Genomic DNA, 20,687 nt, shown 5'->3' on the forward strand with positions numbered 1-20,687 from the left:
ACATTCCCACCAGGACCTCCACCATCCCACTCCACAGTCACCAGTTCTCCCTTGTTGCCTGTAGCATGGTACTAGCAGCTGCTTTCACTCAGATCCCAGGTAAATGATGCAAAATACCTAACAGCAGGATTGGCTTCTTCTTCCTGAAGATGACAGCATTCAGGACTTCTGTTAGGTCTAGAGAGAGTTTCTGGTGGACCTAGAGGAGAATGAAATAGAACAAAAATATGGTGCTGGTTTGGAGCAGGTAAAATGCTCCCTTACATACTTTCAGTCTTTAGACAATATCCCATGCTGGCCAGTGAAAAACTTGGAAGCAGCAACAGGGTTTCAGGAGTGTGACCCTGAAGGGAGAGTCACATCATTGGGCCATCAAGTTTCACTCACCATCAGCTGCCAGCCCTGTGCAGCTTCCAAAACCACTGTGCATCTCGTTTGCCTGTCTGGCTCTCACTACTCCCTATAGGTCCTCTGGTACTTGACTGTCAGACTGCTGAGCACATGGAGCAGCAGGAACAGCCACCACCAAACACAGCTGTAGCTCAGCCAAGCAGCAAGACTGAGGTGCCAGGCAGCCAAAAGCCAGCACTGACAAGAATCTGTCCCTGCCCTCTGGAGCTGGGGAGCCTGCTGAGAGCTCAGAGGTAGGACTTACAACATGGGTGAAGGAGGCAGAGAAGGTTACAGACTTGGGATCTGAGGTAATAATAAAGTTGGGCTTGACAGGGCAGTCTGCACTGTTTCCTGTTTCCCTCATAGAGCAGCCATCCAGCAGCAATGGCATAAAGCCTCACAGAGCAACTCAGAAGGGTTCAGGCTCTTCAGTAAGGCAGCAAGTTGGCATGGAGAGCAGGCACAAGGACCACAGGGCTAATTCCTTCAATTCTGAAGAGAGAACTGTTCAGCAGGAGAGCTAAGAGGACCTCCTGTAAGAAGGTGACAGTGGTTAGTTGTCTATGAACTGACAAGCAAAGGCTTTACCAGTCTGCCACCTATGACCCATGTTCATCCACAGCCTTCTGCCAAAGCCAGGAACAGTTAAGATGCAAGCTGGCTATGGCCAGGCAAGTCTTTGCTGTTAACATCAGCCAGAGAGGATGTGGCCATTTCTCACAGCCACTGTTCCCCTCTGAAAAAAGAAGCTGAAGAAGTCAGCCTGGAATCAGCTCATATTCACAGCTGCAAAGGCCAAAGGCTCTCCTCTTACACAGGCCTCAAGGGTGCTTTATGCAGCTTCAGCTACACTGAGTAGCAGAAAGCAGCAAGAAAGGAGTCTTCCTCTCATCAGCTCTTCTTTCTCTTCAGCAGCAGATTAGAAACACTGAAGCAGCCTTGAACCACTTCCATTTGCCACCTGTACCTGTAGTTTCTTTCCCCATCTCTGGTGCAAGGAGGAGTCTGGATTGCACAGCACAGCACAGTGAGCAAGTAAGGTAAGTAAACAATGGCTTTATAAGGCACTAGATAATTGCACTTCAAGGATCAATAGCAGCTGAGAGAGTCACTCCCAGAAGTTGAAGCTCAACACTAGCAACTAGAATTGAATTTGGGACTGGCACAACACTGACCACCCAAACACAGCCCTGACTTGGAAACTGAGAAGATAAATTGTGCTCAGCAGTTAAGAGAGCAGGGAAGGCAGGTCTTGCTCTGCACTCATGCATCTGACAGTCCATACAAGTCCCATGCAGACCTAAGCAGAGGCAACACACCCCTCAAGTAACAGGTGCAGACTTGGTCTGGGTTGGGCTCCTGGAAAATGTCTTCCCTCAGCACTGGAAAACCATCCCTTGCCTCTCTGTGCAAATGCAGGTGTGTCCTTGTGCTTTTATCATCTGTGAATGGGTGCAGCAGCTCCCAGAGAACATACTCTGCTGGGAATCACTGCAAGAGCAGAGCTCACAGCTCATGGCATGCTGTTCAGCTCCCTATCAAGAGAGGGAGAGAGGCCTGGGTAGCTATTTCAAAAGGAAATGTTATCCCCTTGTGTTGGCATCAGAAAGTGCTACCCTCAAAGCTGTAATCCCAGTATCAGTTGACAACTCCAGCTTAGCTCTCTTGTCAGACTGCAAAGCATCAAATGCAATGACAGCTGCCCACATTCATAAGAGCTTGCTAATATTGAACATTTACTTGCCAATAATAGGCTTGGATTTTGACTGTTTCACTACTGATCATTTTAGTATCAAAAAAAATCAGTGTCTCCCATCCACAACCTTCCCTTGAGGAAGGCCTTAAAAAGTATTTTGCTCTGTCCTGAAGAAGAAAGTGATTTGGATCAGGAGGGCTGAGTATTTCTGCCCCTCTCTTAACTCTCCAAGGATTTGGGTCTCAGCTTTCAGAACATGACAGCTTCCAGTCCTGCTGGAGAAGCGCAGCAGGGAATAACTTGTGAACAATAACAAAGGAGCAACCAAAGCAAGCAGATTCCAGACAAAGCAAACCACTTTCCCTTGCTAAGGAAAATGATTTGCTTTGTTTTGTTTTTAAAGGTTTTGCCATTCCATGAATCTGATCACTGGAGTGGTTCTAACCTGAGTATTGTAGCGATGCTGATACAGTAAGAGGGAAGCAACCAGCAGCCATCCAGAGCACAGCAAAGCATCCTCAGGTGACAGGGAAGCAGCTTCAGAGGCAGGAGACTGCAACCAGGTGCACTCCAAAACCTTCTGCAGGAGCTCTAGCAAGGACACATTGGAGAGCAGCACAGCCACTGCTATGGGGGAGAAACAATCAGAGAGGTGGATGGGATGGCACAGGTCAAACCAGTTTGACAAGCAGAAGAGAAGGGCAGAGCACACCCCTGCTGCAGCAAGGCAGTCCCAGCTGCCACAGCTCATCAGAGTAAGGCTGTCCAGCTACACCAACATTCATCTCCCACAGCACAAGGAGCCACTCAGCCAGCTAATAAAATGACTGGCCTTCAGCTAACACAGCTGGAAGGTTGGTTAGAGCTGTTCTTGATTACTGTTTCATTTTTTGAACCATGGCAATACCAGGACATTTCAAACAAGGCACCAAAGCCCCACTGCTGTGTTTTATGAACAAGGAAAATAGTTCTGTCTCTCAGCAACCAATTGGCAGCAAAGCCAAACCAAATCAAAGCCCTCAACCTAAAAAAAAACCCTCATCCCAAATACAGTTAGCAAAGACCATTTTGTAATGTTGGAAGGGAGAAAATCCACCTTACCTGCTGAGACAGAATACAGATTCTGATAGCCAAGCTACAACCTCCCTGAGATTAATTTACCAATCAATACAGTCTGGCCTCACCTCTCTGTTGACTACAAGGTGTTGTCTGATGAAGGCTCCAGTACAGAAAATTCAAGGATGGCTGCAGGAGGTCAGTGTCCCTCGGCCTGCATTTTCCACAGAGATTACTGACTGGAAACAAAAGAATGAGCATAACACAGACACCAACGTAACAGAGCACCTCAGCACAGGAAGGAAGTCAGTGGGGAGAGAATCTGACAATGGTAACACAACCTGAAGTGAAAATAAACAGAGCATGGTACAGACAAAGCAACAGGAATCTACCCCAGAGAGCGTTTGCTTTAGACCAGACAATTCAGTGGAGGATGATAATGGGGGGAGGGAAACAGAAAAAGCTGTATTAAAGGGTGTATATCACACTGGGCAGTAAACATCCAAGCACAACAGACTCTAAGTTACCTGTTTCCACAGGTCAGCCATAAGCAGCCAGGTACCTTTCTGACATGGTGACCAGGCTGGGTCAGGCATGGAGAGCTGTGCTCTCCCCTCTCATCACCTCTGCTGGAATTAGCAACAAATGTGCCATGATTGTTGTAAGGGAACACTTAGGAACAATGTTTGGTAAGAGTTAGGGAGGGAAATCCAGGACTGCAGGGCTCAGCAAAGTGTCACAGCAGATCTTTTGAAGAGCTTAAAGTCTGAGTAAGCAATTCTCAAAAACCACACCAACACACCACACCCTTCCCATCTATCAGCTGGCTTCATGTAAGTCTCCTCAGAGGAGAGTGTCCTGCACACCCACCCCTGGAGAACACAGCCTGGAGAGCCAAGCAGGGGACAAAGAGGGCAGGGAGGCAAGGAGAGATTTGTATTGATAAATACAGAGCAGAAAGCAAGAGCAAAAAGAGCTTGTGACTCCTGGGAGCAGCTGAGCCATGCTCTGTAACCACAGTAGCTAAAAAGGGCTGGTATAAAGGGGATGTGCTGCTTCTACATCCCAGGTTCCCCTGGCTAATGAATGTCTGAGAAATGCTGCTCCTTTACAAGGGCAACACAGACAGAACTGAGACATGGAACACTCCAAACTGAAGGGGATAGTCCTTCAAAGTCTGCTGGAGAGATCAATTTGTCAGAGCAGGGAAGAGATGAAAGGACAGATCAGCTGAACTGCTCTCTAGTAACTGTTTTTTCACAGCCTGCATGAATCTCTAATAGTCAAGTAAGAAGGGAGAAGTCACCAAGCAAGGATCACCCGACAAGAGAGCAGGCCACAGTATGGTGAGAAAACAAACACAGCCTGCTCTTCTGTGTCTCTGTGGTGAAGTGGGCAAGTCCTGCAGCTGGTTGTAACCCATATACTCAAGACTGATGCTCCAAGGAGAGCCCAGATTCACCAGGCTGCTGGTCTCTCATGGCTGGTTCACAGGACAGCCCAGTGGCCTGAACTTCACAGGAGTATGTTAGCAAGTGTTGAGGAGGAAGGATGTTTCAGGAAGCACACCAGCAATACTATCATGTGCCAAGTCAACAACAGCCACAGGCCTTGAAATGGCCAGGGGAATACCTTGGCCACCTTGTGAGGTTTCAGACACCAATGTATTGTAAAAGCAAGACAGAGAGAACCAGGGGTTTGTTGACTGAACTGGTAACCAGAGCTCTTCACAATACTCTGGCTATGAAAGGATCACAGCATCACAGGATGGTAGGGGTTGGAAGGGACCTCTGAAGATCACCAAGTCCAACCCTCCTGCCAGAGCAGGACCATAGAATCTAGCATAGGTCACACAGGAACACATCCAGATGGTCTTGAAAGTCTCCAGAGAAGGAGACTCCACAGCACCTGTGGGTGCATTGAAAAGCGTTACCGGTCGTCCATCAACGACAAGATCATTGAGCTGAAGGACCTCGTCATGGGGACGGATGCCAAGGTGAAGATGTGGCATAAGAGCAAATGTAGTGTCATGGATGCTTGGTTCTCAGCTGCTGGTTGCTCTACCAAATGAAGCAGTTGGGCACATGCAAGTGTTAGCAGTGTGCACATGTGTGTTGGGATCAGGCTGGTGAGAGACAGCTGTGCAGTGGAGAGCTTGCTGATGGTATTCAGGAAGGGTCACCTATGAAGCAGTCGTTTTACTGTTGTCCTGTGCTACTGTGCTGTTTGTTGAAAAGAAGCTTTACCTTGTTTCATCTGTTAGGCCTAACTTAAATAGGCTCTTTAGATGGAATACCCAAGTGGATCACAGGATGTTAAGGGTTGGAAGGGACCCCCAGAGATCATTCAATCCAACCCTGCTGCCAGAGCAGGACCATAGAATCTAGCACAGGTCTCCTAGGAACACATCCAGATGGGTCTGGAAAGTCTCCAGAGAAGGAGACTCCACAACCCCTCTGAGGAGCCTGTTCCAGTGCTCTGTGACCCTCACAGTGATGAAGTTCCTCCTCATGTTGAGGTGGAACCTCCTTTGCTGTAGTTTCCATCCATTGCCCCTTGTCCTATCACAGGGTGCAACTGAGCAGAGCCTGTCCCCTCCCTCTTGACCCCCAGCCTTCAGATATTTATAAACATTTATTAACTCCCCTCTCAGTCTTCTCTTCTCCAGACTAAAAAGCCCCAGGGCTCTCAGTCTTGAAGAAAGTATTTCAAAGCAACCATAACTAATGCAAGGTACACCTTCCCTGGAAGGATCTTATGGAACCATTACCACACAGATCAAAGGCCTCTTGGGAGAAGATGGACACAAGAGACTCACCCTGGTGAAGCAGCTTGAAGTCTGTGCTGTCCAGCTCCCGCACACCCTTGCTCCGCAGCTGCACCAGGAAAAGAAGGCTCAGCAAAACAGGCAGGTTCCTGTTAGCTAAGAAGGATACAGACAGCTTAAGCTTGTCAGGGAACTCTAAACTGGAGTAGCTTACAGTGTGCCAAGAACTGTTAATTTTCCACCTGAGGAATGAGGGAGGAAGTATTCCCCCTTTACACTTCCACACCCACTCCTATGTGTAGTCCCAACTCCATTCTCATCTCTACATTCCCCTTTTCTGACACTGTGTGTTTCATGCTGGATCCTTCCATATTGGATCCTGCAAACACTGTTCTAGCAACAACTAGAAAAGAGGGGGGGGAAGGGAAGCTAAGGTCATTTACACCTTTAGTGAACCATTTAAGGAGCGTGGTCACCACACGTGTGTCAAACTGACACCTCTAATAAGCTGGAATTCACTAGCCCTTTGCTGGACTGCCCTCTTCCCATCTACTTGACTATCACTGGCAGCCTGTGCTGTGACAGCAGCCCAGGATCTCAGAGCCCTCAGCTGCACAGCATTTGTTGCCCTCCAGAAAATGCTGGCCATCCCATCCCACAGTGCAGACCAAGTCACAGAAGGGAGTCACCTTGTAAGGAGGCTGAGCTGCTGTCTACAAGCAGCTGCTGGAGAATCTGCAGGAACTGACTCCGGAGGAGGTCACAGACAAGGACATCCTCATTTCTTTCCAGGAAGGTCTTTAGAGTCATCAACACCTTCCAAGCTACATCCACAGAGCTTGAGCAGACCAAGTCCTGCAAGGGAAAAAGCACACCCATTACCCTTCTGCCTTGATCAGGCAGAAGTCACAGCCACTTAATGCATTTATGTTAATCTTGTGCCTTGGGAAAGAGCCTAATAAAGCCCAATTCAGATTAAGGATGTCCTGATTAACTAGAGAACTGAACAAAGCAGATGGGCTCTCATATGATAGGCACCTCTGAGTAATTTCCCACTTAAGAAGGCACTGAGCTATTTACCTCCTTGTAGCTACATTTCAATATCTGAAGGGGACCTACAGGAGGGCTGGGGAGGGACTGTCTAGAAGGGTTTGTAGCAATAGGATAAGAGGCAATGGTTTGAAAGTGGAACAGGGTAGATTTAGGTTGGAGATTAGGAGGAAGCTCTTTACAATGAGAGTGGTGAAATACTGCAAGAGGTTGCCCAGGGATGTGGTTGAGGCCTCATCCCTGGAGACATTCAAGATCAGACTTGATGTGGCCCAGGGCAGCCTGATCTAGCTGGAGGTGTCCCTGCTGACTGCAGGGGGTTGGACAAGATGACCTTTACAGCTCCCTTCCAACCCAACGCAATCTGTGAACCTGTAACATAATTAAGGTCAAGGTTTTAGACAAGTGAGATCCTAAGGCCAAGGCCCTGTTTCCAAGAGCACAGAGCCTATGGCACTTCTGTTCTCCTTGTGGTTTGGAAACATCAGGTTGCATATCAAAGACGCTTACCTAAAATCAGGCTTATGACTCAGTTCCATAGCTACTCATTTTCAACAGGCTGGCAGCCTTGTATCTGCAGCAGCAACATAACAGCTAAACTGCATGAAACAAACCAGACAAGTAACCACTCAGGCACAGAAAAGGGAAGAGTCATGTTCAGAGCACTCAGCCCACGAGCCTGCTTCTTGACTACAGGGTTCCGTCTGGAAGTCTCTCAGCTGGATCCTGCAGCCAGTAGCCTGAATTTGGGCATCTTTTTGTTGTTGCATTGTTTAATATTCAATCCACCTGCACAGCAGAAAATGCCTGGTGGAGCTGACATAGTATGATCCTCTCAGTTATTATTCTGTCAGCACTACCTTTCCTCTTCTCCACCAGTAGTCCTGGCTACTGCATTGCAAATGGTCAGCTGGCAGTGGTAAACAGAAAACTTCTATCAGCAGCCAAGCCTACAGCCTACCAGGACAGCCTACTGCCTTTGCCAGCTGCCTCCCCTATCACACAGTAGTCATGCATCTACACTGGGAAGATGGAGAAGAAATGGCTGTGGGACTCCATATCCAAAAAAGAGGCAAAGGGAAGAACAGGCTGCCTGTGCCAGAAAAAAAAAACCACTCTAGTTCCAAGACTGATTCCTGTCTGTATCTGAGACCTTCAGGAATAAGAGGCAGGGAGGTGTTTGCACAATTGTCTCTGCTGACACAGATCTGCTCCACATGACATTCAGGAACATCATCTAACATCAGCCAGCCCATCTCCATTCTCTGAGAGAGAGCAGCTCAGATCTGGAGCATGGAGAAGACAAGTGGGACAGTGTAAGGTCATGACTATACTCATCCTGAGGTGAACTAAGCCACTAACCAAGGGCCACAGCCCTCCTGGGTCCTGGTAAATGCACCACTGTGTTAACATCTTCCTATTTTGTCTAATCCAGACAATGGTTAAAAGCAGGTAAGCAAATAAATCATCCTTGGAAGGACATTAATTTTTGTTCCACTGTCTCATTCAGAAGCCTTTCCATTTTACTAATGCATTCTTAGGCTGAGGCTGTTCTTAAGTAGTTTTGTTTACATCTGGCAGGATATTTATCCCAGGGTATTGCACTTTTTTATCAGCCCATCTGAAGTCAGATTGATTATTCTCTTCCCCAACTGAAAGGTGAATTGTCAAAGCCTGTGATTTATTACAACTCACTTTAAAGACCAGGACAGAGCTAAATTACTCTATTTCTGCAAGAGCATGTAGTAAGTCAGAAAAGGGAAAACAGAAATGCTGTACCACTGAGGGAAGGAGCCACTGTCTCTCTTTTGCTTATTGATAAATCTGTGATGCAAACATCTGCTTTAGTTTATGGAGTGATGAGTTCCAGAACTACTGCCAAAGGTAACAGGGTAGGCAAGTCTTATGGGACACTTCTCCTCCTTAATTTGTACTGATGTGTCAACTCATTGATCTCTTTTACTAATGCTCTGCAATGGTGGCAAGTGCCTGGATGCTGCTACCTACTCTGCAGTACCACCCTAACTGTGAGAGAACTGCCCCACACAAGGGCCCTCCTGTCAGTCACTTCAGTAACCTGGGACATTAAAATCCATTCCATAGCCTCTTAGATCAGAATAAATACATGTCAGTCTATAATGCTTGAAAATCCACTCAGAATCAAACCTTGTTTCTTCACTGTTTGCTGACCTAAATTTCTATTCTCCATGATACATAGTTTTAATTTCTCTAAGAGGCTGGAAAAGAACCGCCACAGCTTTTAGCTCTTGCCCTTGCAGGAAAATCTCATCTTCTCCTGTGGAAATGTTACTAAGTATTTACTATGTGACTGGCTGAACTGTCATGGGACAAGTGGCCACTGATGGGGAGAGGTGACAGAACAGATAGGAGAGGTGGAAGTGAGAGAAGGCCTCTGAGCAGCCCACAGGACCTGGATTCTGTCATCATTACACAGGTTAACTGAGCCCCTTACACCAGCTAAAGGCAAACACACATCCTGCTACTTCAAGGCCCCTTTCTCTCCTGCACTGATTAATTTTCCCTGTCCCAAGACTTTTTATTTTATCTTTTAAGAATGATAAAATCTGCTATTAGCAGGCCTGAAACCCCAAGAGCACTGCAAACATCCCTGACAAGACTGCAGTTAAAACCAAACAAAATTAAACCCCCAAGCAAACAGAAAGCTGTGCCCTGAAGACCTGTTCTCTGCATGCTCTCTTTTCCAAGTTCTTTGTTCCTCACACCCTTCTCATCTATCCATAGTAAATCATTGCTCCCAAATTGGCAGAACAGCTTCTTGAATGCCTGCCACAGAAGAATCTGGAGTGCCCATCTGGATAGAAAAAGGAATGGGTTTGATTGTTTTTTATTTTTTTATGTCAGCACCCTTCAGATCCTTTCCTGGCCAGGTCTCAAAAGATCACAGTGGATGGGTGACAGAGGAAGAGCTAACACACACACACACACGTCCATATCCTATCAGATGAGAGCCCATCTGCTTTGTTCAGTTCTCTAGTTAATCAGGACATACCTGATCTGAATTGTGCTTTAATAGGCTGTTTCCCAGACACACATGGGCCCTCCTTGCAGAATTCTGGCCTTACAACAGCACTAAGAACTTTGAAAACCAAAAAGGCCCTTAAATCAGGGCCAGGAGAGCAGCCTGTCCTTGTGAAAGTCACATACCAGTAAAATAAGTAAAATGCTGGAATTGCTCTTCAGAATGGAAAGTAAGGAATCAGCACTGCTCAGCTGATCAGACACAGCAAAGCCAGCTTCTTCAGTCTCACTTTGCTTGCAGTCTCCCCAGGAAAACCACAGCTGAAGGACCTGGTGTCCAAATCTCCCCATAAGTTCTGTGTAGTGCAGGAAGAATTTCAGCAGGAGAGGACAATGGACATAGACCAAGCTCAGATCTGGAAGATTATCCAGGATCCTCCTTATGGTACACAACGACCTCTGGTAAGTGTGGGGGAGGGAATAAAATAGAATAAAATAATCACTAGAGAATAAAATAATCACTAGAGACTGAATATCAAAAAGCTGAAGTGAAGAGAGTTTACTGTGAGAAACAGTCACACTGCCTTTTAAGTTGACAACCAAATATATCACTTAAACATCATTCTGTGAAGCCCATTTGCATCACAAAGGCTAAGAAACTTGTAGGCTTTATACAGTGCTCAAAGCTGTGCAGCAGCAAAGAGTCATATGGGAATGGTAGAAAGGCTGCTGCAGAGGCTGTAGATGTGTCCAGGAGACTGAAGCTATGGAACTGATTATATTCCCTACGTGAATTCACAGCCTACCCAACGCTTCCACACTTCCCACACGCACACAAGTTTACTCAGTCAAATCTACACTCCCTAGTGGCTTTTCCCAGTTAGCTTCCCAGAGTGCAGCTGTACTGCACACTCTGCACTCACTCACTGCTCACCACCTGTGTCAAAACACTTTCTGCGAGAGGCTTGATGGGAGTGGGGAGAAGCCTCGCGTTCAAAAAAGGGCCAAGAGGTAGGAATTAAATCTTCTTTTACCGTGTCCAGGGCTTTGTCTTTGTCGTGACAGACAGCAAGGAGGTAGAGTGCAGCTCTGAGGATGTGTGGAGGGGGACAGTCTCCATGTTCCTGTGCTGATAGGAGGAAATTTTTAATGGCCAAAAATAATTCTGCTTCTGGGACAAACCTGCATCAAAGGAAATTGGAGTAGAAACAATGCCATTAGACACGCCTCACCCACCAATACCCAGCATATAATGGCCACAAACCCATTTGTCTGGTATACCCTTGGCTCACCTGTCTCCAAGGGTGTAGGAAAAGTATAGCAGCAGTATGAAGCAGTGTTGGTGGCTACAAAGAGACTGATCCAAAGAGAAAGGCTCAGGGGTTTCAGCCAGGAGGAGAAAGCTTTCAGCAATGGTGTAGTTTAATTGAGGCAGACCCTTCAGCAGGAGTTCAGACATCTCTTGCTCTAGAAATAATAATAAAATGAGCAGGCAGTGATGAGGGAAGTTCACAACAAAGCAGAGGGGAACAGAAGGATGGAAGCATCTGCCTGCCCTAACTCAAGCACATTAAATTAGGGAAGCTCCTGATGTAGGAAATATCAAAGCCAATCTACTACCCCACAGTCTGCATACAGCAAGCACACCTCTGTGAATTGGCACGAATAGAGCTGTGACACCTAATTTAATGGACCTGACTTTCAGGATGTAAAGACACTTCTGTTTGAAGTTCCCAGCTCTTTGCTGATGCTGCCTGTGTGGTACCTGTGGGAAAAGTGGCTTTTGTGATGTGGAAACTTTCATCTCATTTATTTGGGACCTAACTACTATGGAAAGTTACAGTATAGAGAGGAAATCCTTATAGAGTATGCCAGAGGAAAAAACAAAGGATCTTAATCTGCAGGTGACTGTGGCAAGTAATATTGTTTCAATTAAGCAAGGCACAGTTGTGCTAATAAATGTCACCATGTAAACAAAACCATAAGCAGATGAAACACATTCTTTCAGGTAGAGTTCCAAACTCTTCAAAAGGCATTCTCCGGGTGTTCTCTCTTTGCTGGATCAGCTTAAAAAATGTGCGGGGGAAAAAACTCTAAAGAGAGCTGATGTGTGTCTCTCCTCCCTCCTTCTTTGTCCTTTGTTTTAATTCTTTTTGCATCCATGGCCTAACTAAAGGGTGTCAGGGCTTCAAACTAAATGAAGTCCTTTGCCTCCTTCCCCAGACTTGCCCTCCTGAGAAGAAGTTTTCTCCTTCTCTGTGGCAGAATAAAGGTTCAGGCACAAGCTGCAGAGGAAGCTGGAACAGACCTGATTCAAGGCAGGATTTCTGTGAAGAACAGAAAGATACAGTGAAGAAGGCTAGAAACATCCTCTTCATACTTATGACACATGGGCATTTCACTGAATGATCACATACAAGCATGTGCCCCATCACAACTGACTCCAGGAGCCAACATGGGCTTCTAGGAGCTGCCAAAGGACAGTGAGCTCACAGAAGTGGGGGGGGGGGGTGTAATGATGACAATGAACATGTTCACATTCTTTGGGACAATGTGAATACTGTGGGGCAGTCTCACAGTCACCACACCAGTTGGACTCCATGATCTTAGAGGTCTTTTCAACCAAAACAATTCCATGATTCTGTGATTACTGTCTGTACACAGACAGTCCTGTCAGGGCAGAATCCCTAACACTGCAGAGAATGGGAGGTGTTTGAAGGTGGCTCATGGTATCTGATTCCACTGGCAAACACCAGTAAGGAGATTTGTGTAGCAGTGGTGTTTCCAGGGATGAACAATAAAGAATGTCAAAACACTAAAAGGTAGGAACTCTCTTTCCAGGTATTTCTCTCAATTATTTCCTTGGACATAACCAAACATCTCTGTACTGTAACACACCATCCTTGGTGCCCCATACTACTGTACTCAAAAGCCTAGATCACTCCCTCTTCCCTCCCACCATTCACAGGCATCAACATCCTCACTCCTGGACTAGGGGTGCTGTGTATTTTGTTCACTCTTTTAATAAGATGCAGTCACAGTTAAGAGGATGTAAAATACCTCTGCAGATCCACAGAGAGTCTCTCCAACTGTTCCTCAATCTAGAAATCACAGCCTCTGCTACAGAAGACTCTGTAATGGCCACTGCTGATCTCCTCCTCCTCCTCCTTCCCATTTCTACACACTATCACACCATGAGGAACGAAAATAGTGGTAAGATTTGTCTAGGAAGCCATCTCAAATGGAACTGGTGCTACTGTTACTTCATTTCAAGCTATCCACTGGTTTGACTGCTCCAAAACCAGGCTGCTTTACCCCTATCTATGCAGTTCATGACAGAGCACAGACTTCTCACAGTGCTGTGTGAATCCACCCACCCCTACCCGACTGCTTCTCCCTTCTCCCACATCCAGCTCCCACTTCTCCATTGTCAGTTACCATTTACATTTTGCAGTAAGATACAACCACTCTTGAATCTTTCAGGCTCCCATCTTGTCTAACCAGGTGCACTAGATCAGGCATGATACCTGCCTTCCCATCTGGAAGTTTCTGACTTGCTCCCAATACATAATGTCAATACCTTTGTACAGAGCAAAATGTGGCCTTCAGCTCCAGTGTCAGTCGGATGAAGGAGGAGGATGCTAGAAAGAAAGACAAAAATGCCAAAGGAGCACAGAACATGCACAATAAAGGAGGAGAGTAGGCAGGTCCCATAACCATCCCCACACATCTCCATGCAAACCTGATGAGGAGGGCAGACCATCTCATTAAGAATATATTTGTTAGGCCTTCTGCCCCAAAGCAAACTACTCAGAGTGTGGTCTGAAGTGGAGTACCTGAGATTCATTTGTTTCCTCAGGAGGAGATCTGCCAGCTTCACATATTTAGAACAGAGGAATTCTCTGCACTGCCCCTCCAACGTGCAAAGAGTAAGGAATACACAGGGCAAAGAGGATCCACACAGCAAAATCCCACCAACGATTCCAGCATAATCCCTATCTACAGGAACAGCCAATCCTGAATATTCCAGAGGAAAGGGTAAAGCTGTCTCATCACCACTGCTAGACCAAATAACTATTTCATCCTGCTGAACATGACTCTGCACTCTCTTCTTACTCACATAAACATGTAACCTAATCCTCCACAGAGAGGCTCCTTAAGATCACTGCCTCAGTGGTATGCAGTAGCAGCAAGTTCCATCAGTGAAGGAGTACTCTAGAGAACATGATCCCAACACTGTCCCCATACCCAGCTTTTTGGAGAACTTATTCCTCATCTTTGGCACCACTGTGAAGAGGGTAGTAAGAGTTGAGATGAAAACCTCCATCACTGATGGGCTGACAACCCTTTCCAGGTAGCTCTGTGAAAAGAAGAAAAGGTCACAGAATCATAGAACTGTTTTGGTGGGAAAAGGCCTCTAAGACCTTCAAGGCCAACCTTCAACCTAAAACCACTCTGGCCATTAAACCATGTCCCAGAGTGCCATGCCCACATGTTTCCTGAACACCTCCAGGGACAGTGACTCCACCCTATCCCTGGGCAACCAATTTCAATGCCTGACCAAAAAGATCAGGTGCATGACACACAATAAACCATGAAAGCAGCTTTCTTCCAGCCTCCTGCCTGCCCAGAAAGTTAGATTTAGAGCAACAGTTCTTCTCCCAAAATGCCTCCAGCAAGTGCACAGGTTTACAGAGCACTTGGGAGAGCAACTAACACTCTCATCTGCCAACATTATGAGCTGTGCTGCTAACTCTGCAAGACATTACATCAAACAAGAAACTTCTTCCTGATTCCAGCTGGCAACCAGTTAGGTCTTAAAGCACAGTGACTGAGGCTGCTGCCTATGTTGCCCTGGAAGTAAATGCTCTTATGAGTCAGATGGACAATTCCCCAGCGTGGCATAGGACAGAGGACATGTGCTTAAGTGCAGCTGACTTCAGCAACAGCTGTCCTTCAGCTTTTTAATGAATGGGGGCAAAAACCAGATGTTTAAGCTCTCTACAGAGTCCATCCCTAAAGTGTTTAGGATGGAATGACTCAAATCACTCACTGGATAATTTTCTCCTAGTCCATTAGTTTTTACCCAAGTTCAGTGAGCAAGAAACAGCACACAGGTGCCAGCTGTGCCAAACTGGACACACACTGCACCCTCCCTTCAGGGAGAGCATCCATGCCACTGCAACTGCCTGCCAAGAGACTGGTTAGGAAACCGCAAAACATCTCCAAGCTGCCAGCAACTGTAAGAATCCATATAGCCACGAGGATGCTTAGGGGACTTGAGCATCTCCCCTGTGAAGAGAGACTGAGAGCCCTGGGGCTGTTTAGCCTGGAGAAGAGAAGACTGAGAGGGGATCTGATCAATGTCTATAAATATCTGAGGGGTGGGTGTCAAGTGGAGGGGGCCAGGCTCTTTTTGGTGGTTCACAGTGATAGGACAAGGAACAATGGGTTCAAACCTGAACATAGAAGATTTCAGCTCAACATGAGGAGAAACTTCTTTCCAGTGAGGGTGACAAAGCACTGGAACAGGCTGCTCAGGGGGGTTGTGGAGTCTCCTTCTCTGGAGACTTTCAAAACCCACCTGGATGCATTCCTGTGCAGACTACCCTAAGTGATCCTGCTCTGGCAGGGGGTTTGGACCTGATGATCTCTTGAGTCCCTTCCAAACTCTGATATACTGTGAGACTGTGATGTGAACCTGGTGGCAAAGCACAAGCAAGGTTTACCCAACACCTGGAACCACAAGCACAGTCCCACTGTTTGGACAATTCTGCTCCAAGTGTCTCAGTGACAGGTCTATATGGAACACTAAGGCACACATGACTCTCCATGGCTGCTTTTTAAGCCATGTCCCTGGCTCTACTGAGGCCCAAAGTTGAGTACTGCCCTTGCTATGTAGATTAGGCAACCACCTCAGTACCTTCTGGAAAGAAGTGTGAAAATGAAATTGCAGGAGGAAAATACCACTGCTTTCTGGGACACAGGCAAGCTCTGAAAGAGTGGCAGAAAGGGAAACAACACTTCAGGGACTCTTCATTTTCTGCAACATTCAGAGCTGCCATGGATTAGAGAGCAGGGCAGGTAGGCTATGGGGATTGCACAGTCTGAAGAAAGACACTGCCACCTATATGGAAGCTTTATGAATTTCTCCACCCTCTGAGACCATGCACTACTATTTTGCATGGACTGCATGATGCCACATTTGGCTCTGGAGAGGTGGCAAATGCCACAGCTGTTCTTGGTTTACTCTACACACTTTCTTCCCCCCCCAAAAAAATCCTACTTGTGCAACCCACTCTTGGTGGTTGGAAGCACTTTTTCAGGTACTCAAGGAATAGACAAAGTTCAAAGGAAACCCTACCATGACCATGGGGATGCAGAGACTGTCACAAATCCTCAACAGGAACTCAGAGAAATTGCTCAGTGTGTCCTTGCTCTCAGAGTTGGGGGCAGTGAAAGCATTCTCCTGGGCCATGGGGTCACTCTGGAATTCCACTGCTAACCTACAAACACACAGTGGGGACCAGAGGGGAGAGGAATCCTCTGTACTCTGGAAAGGAAGTCAGAAGATACTACATTTCTTTTCCTTTCACCATTAAGGACCCCACAAACAGTCGATAAGTTGGAAGTAGAGCAATCTGGCAATCACAGGGAGTTACCTCCAGAGTGAAGCTATTAAAAGTCAGTGATGTTGCATAACAGTGCAAGTTGGGAAAGGAAGACTTAGCTTCTGTGAAGAAACTATCTGCTGTAGGAAGCCCCAGTGTGGCAAGACTGAATGTTCTCAGCCTAAATGTTCTCAGCCAGGCCAGAGTGCCTGGAGCACAACACAGCAAACATCATGAAAACCACCCAGGGGACCATTCAGCTGACCTAAAAACCATGAGTGAATCTGAGTGCCTTCTGACACCTCCCCAAGACACTGGGTCAGTGCAGACAGGGACACCTGCTTCTGACTGAATTATCTCAGCCAAGCCAAATACATGTGATGCAAGGCAAAAGAACTAAGTGGGCCAGTCTTCCCTAACAACAGATCTGGATTCATGCACAAACTCATCATGCAGCTAAGGGTGAGAGATAGCTCTCAGCCAGCAAAGCAGGAAAAGTTGGTGCCTATAAACCCACGTGCAGTGACAGGTCACAGACACAAGCATCTGGTGCAAATCCACCTTTGTTAAAACATTGATCCCCTCTGCCCACGAGATCACAGGGATATGGTTTCACACACACCTTCCAACAGTTCTTACATGATCAGTATTTTGGCCCTAATTTTTGAGCAGTTCCTCAAAGACCAAAGACATGAAATAAACTGATAGGTCTGAGGAAAATTTCTTAGGAGATGCATACAAGTGTCACAAAATCATCACTATCACTGCCCTATCCCTCTTTCTGCTGCTTCATTGGCAAGAGCCATGCTCTGAACTCACTGTGATATTTCAGTGGTGGGGCTGGGCAGAGGAATTCAGTTACCAGCATGGAAGGATGGACACATGTGGACACACACATCATGCACCCACCCACCTCCTTGACTTGTCCTCACCTGCAAGCATTCCTGAAACTTTCCAATGTGTTGAGCAACATCAGGCCCTGTCTCTGAGGAACTCTGCTGAGATTTCTGTTTGCTGGGTGACTTTGAGACACTGAGAACAGGCCATCACTCTGTTAAAGGAGAGAAGTTTTTAGGTGTTATGTTGACTGTTGGAAAAAAATTACTTTCTTCTCTGATAGCAGCAGCAGGAGGAACAACAGATTTCATTTCACTCATTCCTTTCACAGAATTGTTTTTTCAGCAGTGTGTTTTCCCTATGGAGGGCAGAGTTCAGGAGCTTTTGTGCTCTTCCTATGGAAGACTGAGTTAAAGAGCTACTAGTTCTGCAGTACCCTGTCTTTATAGTCTGTATTGCCATGGTTTGGTCTAATTTGAGGTTCTAACAGCTCAGCTAATGGAGCTTCAGGGAAATCTTGGTATTTTTGTGAATTTGGTTTCTTCCAATTACTCTTCAGACAACGCTGAACAGTTCCTCTCCCTTCACAGCAATGCAGTCTTAGATGTTCTCTGCTTTGGCTCAGATTTGTAAGTAACTATCCATGTGCTAGCTCTTGCTCCCACACAGCATCCTACTGAGTTTAGCCAGAAGCCAACTGCAGTGTCGGAGTTAATCGTTTGCCAAAACTGGGAACCAGCTGGAACTCAAAATCTGCCTTTGAGCCTTAACCTGTTGCAGTGGTTTTCTCTAAATACTGTAGAGGAGAGCACGGTGATACCTTGGTGCCTGGCAGTCCAGAACTCCTTCTCCTCCCTCTCCCCTCCTTTTCCATCTTCTTCATCCTCTCCTCCATCTTCCCCCATCTCCTTCTTGTCCTTCATTTGACACTGAGATATCTTAGTATAGGTATAACCATTTTCCCTTTTTTCCTTTAAAGACAGATGTCCTCACTATCTGCCTAATTTCCTTCCTGTAAAGCTCCTTATTCTGAATGGAACACCAAGTTCTGTGTGCATGCAAACAGACTGACCAACATTTGCTTTTGGGGCAGAAAGCAGTTCTGCCTTCTCCAGGCAGAGAAGACAGACATCTGGTATTACAGAACTTGGGCCTGAAGATCAGGCATGTGGAGCTCTGGTGCTCCAGCAAGATGCACTTGCCACTACTGACATGCAATTCAAATCTACATGGCTCTAAGCCTAGAGGAAGAAGGCTCAGGCCTTGTCTTTTCAATGTCCATCTGTAATGGGGGCTTTCCTCAGAAGTGCATAAGTGCCAGCAGCACATCACACTAGCTACATATTCCAGGAGCAGGAAAGGATTTGCAGTTCAAAGAGTGGCTACCAGCATCCTTGCTGAGGCATCACAGTGCATGATGGCCTTCTTGCTCTGAAGGCATAGCAGGAGATGTTTTTAGCCAAAAAAATAAATTGCCCAATACAACCTACATGGTGGGAGCCTGAAGAAGGGGAAGTTCAAATGACTTCAGAATGCTAAACACATAATAGAGCAGTGTGCTCAAGTGGTGCTCCATAAATCACTGATTTAGGAAGACAACATTCACCAGCATCCATCTGCAGCTAATCCCATGACAAAGCCTGGTACCATCTTGAGGCATGGGGATCAAAAGAAACACCAGAGAACCCAACAGTCAGAGGGGAAGGGATATACAACATCCACATGGCGTGCTAGGAGGATCATCCCTGTGCTGTTTGGTCCTACCAGCAAACACCAACTTTTGACTCACTGCATGACTCTTGCTACTCTGTGGTGGGGCAAGGTCAGCACATCGCTTCAGCACTGCCTCCAGCAGCTTCTGCAGCTCTTCATACGGGACTGGAGGGGAGCTCAGATGGTCCTTCCTGAACAGGAAAGAGAAAGACAGCATGCACATTCCCTGCCAGGGACATTCCACCTGGGAAGGCAATGCCAGCAGAAATAACTCCTTCTGACAGCAATATGCCATTGCCACCTCGCTCCAGCTCAGCACACTAGAGTCTCAATACCTGAGCAGTGCCTTCGTCCACATTTGCCATGCCCAAATGCATCCTCACTGCACTCACTGTCCACTCCCACCAGGGACATGACCATACAGAGGCTTATGCTTGCTCTTATCTACCAGGATGGGGCACAGCAGCTGCAGTACAGGCCTGCCTGGGATGCTAGGTCCTTGCTGCAGTGACTTACTGCTTACCACAGCTTCACTACCCTGGCAGCCTTCTCAGGGTGGTGGGATGCTGCTTTTGCTGTACCCACGCCTGTCTCAGCCAGAAGTCCCACTGCAGAGCTCACCCACACAGCCACAGGGGAGCCACAGAGACCAACATGGAATCAACAAGATCTATCTGAAGAAAAGCCTGCCAATACTTTCCTGCCTACCTCAGAAAAGCTGCCACAGCTCTCACAGCCTCCACTACCACCTCTAGCACTGGGCAGTTCACTGTCTTCATCAAAACATCAATGGCTTCCATGCATGCACCACGGTTTGTGAACAATTTGATTTCCACCGGTTGCCTGCAAAGAGGAAAAGGAGCAAGCAAGGAAATCATTCTCAGAGTTAAGTAACTGTAGTGCCCTATCCTCTCTCCACCACATGGACAGCTGAGCCACATGGCTCCAGCCATGCTTTTCAGTATTCAGAGCCACTGCTCTCAAGGAGGTCGTCTCAAAGGTGAGCAGCTGGAGAGTTTGCTACAAAGAGTGAACTTCAGCAGGTCTGGAGCCCTACTGTGATGAAAAAAACACCCTACAGCCTGGATAACTGTGTGACTGTACCAGCAAACACTGATATGAAAAGCACAAGAAAAACAGGCTTTGCAAAACACAGTGAACTCTCTGCCTAGGACTCTATGCTGAGGCCATCCGCTCTGGCATTTTTAAGTTCATCTGGCAATTCCTATTTCTCAGTGAAAAGCAACCACCACCATCTCAAAACAAGGACAATGCCATGAGAACATCAGTCCTATAGCACCTCTAATGCCAGATGCTGCCAGAAGGATAGGGACTTTCATGAACTTGAAAAGTAATCAGGAAAATTAATACAATCCAATAGTTTTGACAACTCCTCTTGATAGTGAGCATTTTGTTCTGATGGCCTCATGGCTTTGAGCATTCAGCACAAAAGCACAGAGAGATGGCAAACCATTAATCCCATTATTGGACAAAGATGTGTAAATGATGGACTGTGCTCATTTGGCTCCTGGCAAGTCAGGTACAGCTGGGAATGCAGGGGGAA

At 46.7% G+C, this 20,687-nt stretch overlaps 1 protein-coding gene across 1 annotated transcript in view; it reads right to left on the reverse strand.

The window, feature by feature from the left end:
- Positions 1-20,687, reverse strand: part of MEI1 (meiotic double-stranded break formation protein 1) — a 39,745-nt gene that overhangs the window by 6,640 nt on the left and 12,418 nt on the right. Inside the window, exons 11-25 of the mRNA XM_054386802.1 lie at positions 19,832-19,966; positions 19,200-19,314; positions 17,506-17,624; positions 16,327-16,468; positions 14,211-14,322; positions 13,543-13,603; positions 12,192-12,289; positions 11,255-11,429; positions 10,997-11,144; positions 10,149-10,421; positions 6,602-6,767; positions 5,964-6,068; positions 3,274-3,384; positions 2,535-2,716; positions 118-199 (exon numbers count right to left, since the gene is read on the reverse strand). Coding sequence (XP_054242777.1) covers positions 118-199; positions 2,535-2,716; positions 3,274-3,384; positions 5,964-6,068; positions 6,602-6,767; positions 10,149-10,421; positions 10,997-11,144; positions 11,255-11,429; positions 12,192-12,289; positions 13,543-13,603; positions 14,211-14,322; positions 16,327-16,468; positions 17,506-17,624; positions 19,200-19,314; positions 19,832-19,966 — 2,024 coding nt within the window. The remainder of the gene's footprint in view (positions 1-117; positions 200-2,534; positions 2,717-3,273; positions 3,385-5,963; positions 6,069-6,601; positions 6,768-10,148; positions 10,422-10,996; positions 11,145-11,254; positions 11,430-12,191; positions 12,290-13,542; positions 13,604-14,210; positions 14,323-16,326; positions 16,469-17,505; positions 17,625-19,199; positions 19,315-19,831; positions 19,967-20,687) is intronic.

This window comes from Indicator indicator, chromosome 14 (genome assembly GCF_027791375.1).
Source record: "Indicator indicator isolate 239-I01 chromosome 14, UM_Iind_1.1, whole genome shotgun sequence".
In the NCBI taxonomy this organism is placed as follows: Eukaryota; Metazoa; Chordata; class Aves; order Piciformes; family Indicatoridae; genus Indicator; species Indicator indicator.